General features: G+C 40.0%; 1 protein-coding gene across 2 annotated transcripts in view; it reads left to right on the top strand.

The window, feature by feature from the left end:
* FAM98C (family with sequence similarity 98 member C) overlaps nt 1-1,232 on the top strand; it is a 12,361-nt gene extending 11,129 nt beyond the window's left edge. For both annotated transcript variants that reach the window (XM_018556021.1, XM_018556022.1), the window contains one exon: nt 1,013-1,232. In XM_018556021.1, the coding sequence (XP_018411523.1) occupies nt 1,013-1,150 (138 nt within the window). In that variant the 3' untranslated portion in view covers nt 1,151-1,232. The remainder of the gene's footprint in view (nt 1-1,012) is intronic.
* Nucleotides 1,233-6,836: the final 5,604 nt, after the last annotated feature.

Here is a 6,836-nt window from a genome sequence, read left to right as displayed (position 1 = left end):
CCAATCAGCAGGAGCCGGCTGTTCGGCCAGCTCGATGCTGATTGGGTGGGAAACCAGGTTCCTGGCCAATCAGGAAACCAGTAGGCGGGCCATTACTCGCAGCCCAGCTTCCTGATCGCACGGGCAGCTGGCTGCATATTCCCCGACGGCACTGCCGGTCAGAGGAAATCTTCCTCTGACCGGAAGGTCTGGTATCGGAGCATTTGGGCGAGTGCGAGTACTCGGTATCAGCACTGGTACTCCAGGTGCATCCCTAATCAGCGCCATCTGTGGGCGCCTGTACTGTACAAACAGCAACCACCCGGTAATACTGGATGGAACTTTTTATAAATTAACCCCTTACTGTTAGCTTTGTTTATAAAGCAGTCCAGAGCCCCTAAAATGGTCTGACCACCATCAATGGTCTGCTCTCTGAAAGCAGTGGTCAGACCCCTTTCGCACTGTATTGGACCTGTACTTGTGCAGATAGTGTGAGCATTTCTAATTGTGGGGCTGTATGTCTTGATTTAGCAGGGGGTATGTCTGACCACTGCAGAGAGATCGCTGTTCTCGCATAAAGAGTAGTGGTTTCTAGCTGCACACTGCTGGTGGTGGAACAGGCTGTTTAGCGGACACTGGAGCTGCCTTTCAAACAAAGCCAGCAGTAAGGCATTGAACACTTACAGGGTTATTCACAAAAGGGTGAAGAGTTTGGAGGAGGCAGGAGAAGTGAAAATCTCATTTTAAACTTGTAGATCCCAAGATGTAAATGGCTAAAATGATCAATCCTCAACTTCTCGTGTAAATGCCAAGCAGGTCCTTGCTCCTTTCCCACCTCCTGATCCTTCCCATTAGTACTTTAATGTGATATGCGGCCTAAATGGCCAATAATAGGTTTAGATTTTTCATGCCGTCACTGCTAACCTTTTTTTCTTCTGCTCTTTATCATAATATGCTTAGATGAAATTGTCCATTTTTAGTGACTTGTTCTCCCGTACCTTTTTTTTTTATTTTTTATTTTATGCTTTAACAGATCCTTATGACTGGTAATGTGCCTGATCGAGGAGGACGACCCAATGAAATCGAGCCTCCTATGCCTTCTTGGGGTGAAAGGAGGGAGGGAGGTGGGCAACAGAGGTGGGGCAAAAGAAACAAGCGAAGGAAGAATTGATCAGATAAAGAAACTTGTTTCTGGCTTCTTATTGATAATGTTTTCTGCCAACACTGTTTTGGGGGAAACTTTTTGTTGGGGATTTTTAAATCCTGTAAGAGCCAAGTATTGGCTGTTTTTGGCTTTTTTTTTTTCTACCTGCTGAGCAGGTAATATTCATGAATGCATTTCCAGATATGGAATACATTACAGGTGTCAAAACAAGAATGCTTTTCTTGTGTTTAACTAGCAGCTAGTTAAACCCCTCCGCTTTTTTTTTCTTCTTACTTGTGGCCCAATGTTCAGGCACACAGCCGCCAACCTGAAACGCCATGGGAGCTTTCTTAATGCTTATGAAGCAGTAGCTCACGAGTGTTCTCTTAGCTGTGCTCAATGGTATAATACACAGTGGTTCGCACGTCTGTCAGTTTTGACACTACAGAACTCATTCTTTTTAGTGTTTCCCCAGAGCAGGCCGGCCACTCATAAAAGCACTACTTTGCAGGCTGACCGCAGGAAATAAACTCTGTGTGCAGTGTACAACAAGGCCTCGGATCAAGCCACTAGCTTGTTTTTACTAAAGGGGTTTGTTTTTGCCTGCTAGAGACTTGCCTTTAAATCAAAGAGGAACTTAATTAAAAATGCAATTACGAGCATTTTACATTTACAGCAGAATGGGAAGTATAGCTGAGCCATGTAAGCACACATGATCACTGTACACTACATGCTTATAGTGGGTCTCCTAGAAAACTAATTCCAATGTTGAACTGTTTTTCCTTCCAAAGTATTTGTATTTCTGTACAGGCATCACATTTGGCTCCTAGACCTCTCTGCAGACTACACTTCAGATGAGCAACACAGCGTGGTCCAGGAATTGCCTCCAATCTGAGTGGACAATGGTAGAGTAGCAGCACAGTGACAAAGTCATCACTGTGCTCCCCACTCCTGTAATCCTATTCACATTTGCTTGATGTATGTTTACAAAGCCTTTACTGGTTCAGGCTGCTGACTTTCCCTCTGCAAGTCTGTGTGATGCAGCAATTATCAGGACCGATTCAGGTACCTTTGTTTCCTTTACATAAAGAATACATAGGAAGTTTGTGTGTGCCTGGGTTTTTATGTCTGGCCAGAGGTCAGCTCTAAAAGTGACACTAAACTCCGGAGTTAAACCTTAAAAATACATTCAAGTACCTTTTAACTATTAACAAAAATGTATCTTATTAATGTATCACTCGGCTGTAGATCCTCAAATCATCTGTGAATTGGTGCTGACACTGTCTTTCCTTCTGAAGGGGAGCTACTTGTGTTCCAAGCTCACTCCTGTGATGGACTACAATCTCAATACAAATTGGTAAACTATTGTAGTCCATCACGGCAGTGAGCCTTCAGCAGTGGCTACTTTACAACACAGGGCGAAACATGTCGGGATACACGGAATATACAGGAGCATGTATACAACTTTGAAAAACAGAGAGAAAAATAAGTACCATACACCTCAGAACTGTATGGTAATTTCACCAGCTGGTGAATGTACCCACATATGTTTTTTACCTACTGTGGGTTTTTTTCGTTTATTTTTAAATGTATAAAAAACGATTTTTGCAATAAATGTATTTCTAAGATTTTATTTTTGAGGTCCTGGAATTGTTTCTCAAAAGCCCCTTTTTCTTTTCTCCCTCTGGGTACCTGCACACCCCATTGTGGAAACATCCTATTTTTCTTATACCATAACCCGGGGTGCGAAACTTCCAGCACCTCTACACCTCACTTGCGATACATGTCTACTAATGTTATCCTCTACTTTACAACACACACAGGGACCATGGGGAACACAAGTAGTCACCCTCCAGAAGGAAGGACAGTGTCGGCACCAATTCAGAGATGATTTGAGGATCTACAGCCGAGTGATACACAAAATAGGATACATTATTGTTAATAGTTAAGGTACTTTAATTTATTTTTAAGGTTTAACTCCTGTGTTTAGTGTCACTTTAAGCTTTTTATAATGTATTCCTTCCCAAGGTTTGAACACTCATCTGTGAAAACAGTATAACCACAATCTGTATTACATGCAAGGTGTGTGCATTTGTGATTTTGCTCCCATAAGTAATTTTTTGCTCTGCACAGCTAAGAAATAGCTTAACGTGAGTGAACCTGTACCCAGAATATGCACTCCAAGTATTTAAAAAATCCTTAACAAGCTGTAAAACCATTTTGAAACAAGCCCTCATTATTCTTCTCTGTAGCTGCACATTGTTGAGAAATTCATTTTCAAAGTTCACAACGGAGGTGCTGAAATCTTTGCTTTTTTTTTCCTCTTACTTTTATAATGCAACAGAATATTGGCAACCTGCCAGCTGTCCAATGTAAACACACCATATGTGTTTTTAAGCTGATAGAAACCACTTTAGAGTCTTTGTTGTGATCTTTGCAAATTGATTACTTTAGAGTAGAAGCAGCTAGAGAGGTCAGGGGCTTGGTTTTTTTTTTTTTTTTTTTTTTCTTCTTACTTGTGGCCCAATGTTCAGGCACACAGCCGCCAACCTGAAACGCCATGGGAGCTTTCTTAATGCTTATGAAGCAGTAGCTCACGAGTGTTCTCTTAGCTGTGCTCAATGGTATAATACACAGTGGTTCGCACGTCTGTCAGTTTTGACACTACAGAACTCATTCTTTTTAGTGTTTCCCCAGAGCAGGCCGGCCACTCATAAAAGCACTACTTTGCAGGCTGACCGCAGGAAATAAACTCTGTGTGCAGTGTACAACAAGGCCTCGGATCAAGCCACTAGCTTGTTTTTACTAAAGGGGTTTGTTTTTGCCTGCTAGAGACTTGCCTTTAAATCAAAGAGGAACTTAATTAAAAATGCAATTACGAGCATTTTACATTTACAGCAGAATGGGAAGTATAGCTGAGCCATGTAAGCACACATGATCACTGTACACTACATGCTTATAGTGGGTCTCCTAGAAAACTAATTCCAATGTTGAACTGTTTTTCCTTCCAAAGTATTTGTATTTCTGTACAGGCATCACATTTGGCTCCTAGACCTCTCTGCAGACTACACTTCAGATGAGCAACACAGCGTGGTCCAGGAATTGCCTCCAATCTGAGTGGACAATGGTAGAGTAGCAGCACAGTGACAAAGTCATCACTGTGCTCCCCACTCCTGTAATCCTATTCACATTTGGTTGATGTATGTTTACAAAGCCTTTACTGGTTCAGGCTGCTGACTTTCCCTCTGCAAGTCTGTGTGATGCAGCAATTATCAGGACCGATTCAGGTACCTTTGTTTCCTTTACATAAAGAATACATAGGAAGTTTGTGTGTGCCTGGGTTTTTATGTCTGGCCAGAGGTCAGCTCTAAAAGTGACACTAAACTCCGGAGTTAAACCTTAAAAATACATTCAAGTACCTTTTTAACTATTAACAAAAATGTATCTTATTAATGTATCACTCGGCTGTAGATCCTCAAATCATCTGTGAATTGGTGCTGACACTGTCTTTCCTTCTGAAGGGGAGCTACTTGTGTTCCAAGCTCACTCCTGTGATGGACTACAATCTCAATACAAATTGGTAAACTATTGTAGTCCATCACGGCAGTGAGCCTTCAGCAGTGGCTACTTTACAACACAGGGCGAAACATGTCGGGATACACGGAATATACAGGAGCATGTATACAACTTTGAAAAACAGAGAGAAAAATAAGTACCATACACCTCAGAACTGTATGGTAATTTCACCAGCTGGTGAATGTACCCACATATGTTTTTTACCTACTGTGGGTTTTTTTCGTTTATTTTTAAATGTATAAAAAACGATTTTTGCAATAAATGTATTTCTAAGATTTTATTTTTGAGGTCCTGGAATTGTTTCTCAAAAGCCCCTTTTTCTTTTCTCCCTCTGGGTACCTGCACACCCCATTGTGGAAACATCCTATTTTTCTTATACCATAACCCGGGGTGCGAAACTTCCAGCACCTCTACACCTCACTTGCGATACATGTCTACTAATGTTATCCTCTACTTTACAACACACACAGGGACCATGGGGAACACAAGTAGTCACCCTCCAGAAGGAAGGACAGTGTCGGCACCAATTCAGAGATGATTTGAGGATCTACAGCCGAGTGATACACAAAATAGGATACATTATTGTTAATAGTTAAGGTACTTTAATTTATTTTTAAGGTTTAACTCCTGTGTTTAGTGTCACTTTAAGCTTTTTATAATGTATTCCTTCCCAAGGTTTGAACACTCATCTGTGAAAACAGTATAACCACAATCTGTATTACATGCAAGGTGTGTGCATTTGTGATTTTGCTCCCATAAGTAATTTTTTGCTCTGCACAGCTAAGAAATAGCTTAACGTGAGTGAACCTGTACCCAGAATATGCACTCCAAGTATTTAAAAAATCCTTAACAAGCTGTAAAACCATTTTGAAACAAGCCCTCATTATTCTTCTCTGTAGCTGCACATTGTTGAGAAATTCATTTTCAAAGTTCACAACGGAGGTGCTGAAATCTTTGCTTTTTTTTTCCTCTTACTTTTATAATGCAACAGAATATTGGCAACCTGCCAGCTGTCCAATGTAAACACACCATATGTGTTTTTAAGCTGATAGAAACCACTTTAGAGTCTTTGTTGTGATCTTTGCAAATTGATTACTTTAGAGTAGAAGCAGCTAGAGAGGTCAGGGGCTTGGTTTTTTTTTTTTAAAGCTTTTATTATTTTTTTTTTACTGTTAAGAACATGTAAATTTCTTTTTAATGTCCATAATCTGAACACGGGTGCAATTTACCTGATAAAACCATGGCTACCTGATAAAACCATGGCCACCTAATGCTTGTGTCCATAGGTGTTTTTTTATTTTGTTTTTTTTTTTTAAATCCTTTTCAGACAAATGAAAGATGAAGAGAAATATGTTTTGTCTTGTTCTTTCCTCACTAATATGTACAGTTCATATTAAAGTTAGTGTGCAGATCTCACTTGTTCTCCGCTAAGTTGTCTCTTGCAATGGATGGGGGTTATGCCATGACAGATTTTCATGGCGAACTCCTGCGCTTGAACCCAGGCTCAATGCTGTTTTCCGCTTTCTTTCAAGAAATCACAAAGTTCTTGATGTATAAAATAAAACGCTTTTAAGGAGAAAGGCTCCAAGTCTTTAAATATGCTTCATACAGTTGGCAGAACCATCATCAGCAGTTCATGGTTTTGTTGCTAAAACGCAAGGGGGCATATTTATAAAGCAAGAAATCTGACATTCACTGCAGATGAATCTTCCTGGTGGATGTTTTTTTGAACAATCATGATTTACTCACCACCAGTAAATGTTTGGGGCAGATTTATAGAGCAGTGAACGTGACTTTCACCAATGTGTAGGTAAAGCAGATTTCTTTTACAAATTGGCAGAAGTCAGTTTATTGTATAATCATTTAAATATGTCAAATGTTTTATTTCCAAAGGATTCTGTTTTTACGGAGGCAGTTGCCCCCAATTTTTCTTATCTATATGTAATGTACATATATGTTTAATTTTATTGTGGCCTGGTTTTCTGTTTAATTCATTAACTGTACGGATCCTGAATGATATGAAATACATTCTTATGGCTGATTCGTCTAAATGTAGCATTTGTCTGTTTCTTAATAGAATGTTGCATTCTGTTTAGTGTGTGTTACAAAAAAAAAAATGTACGTACCGATCCTGTAT

This window comes from Nanorana parkeri, unplaced genomic scaffold (genome assembly GCF_000935625.1).
Source record: "Nanorana parkeri isolate BGI_ZX_2015 unplaced genomic scaffold, ASM93562v1 scaffold221, whole genome shotgun sequence".
NCBI classification, from domain to species: domain Eukaryota; kingdom Metazoa; phylum Chordata; class Amphibia; order Anura; family Dicroglossidae; genus Nanorana; species Nanorana parkeri.
This window is presented reverse-complemented; position numbering and strand designations above follow the sequence as displayed.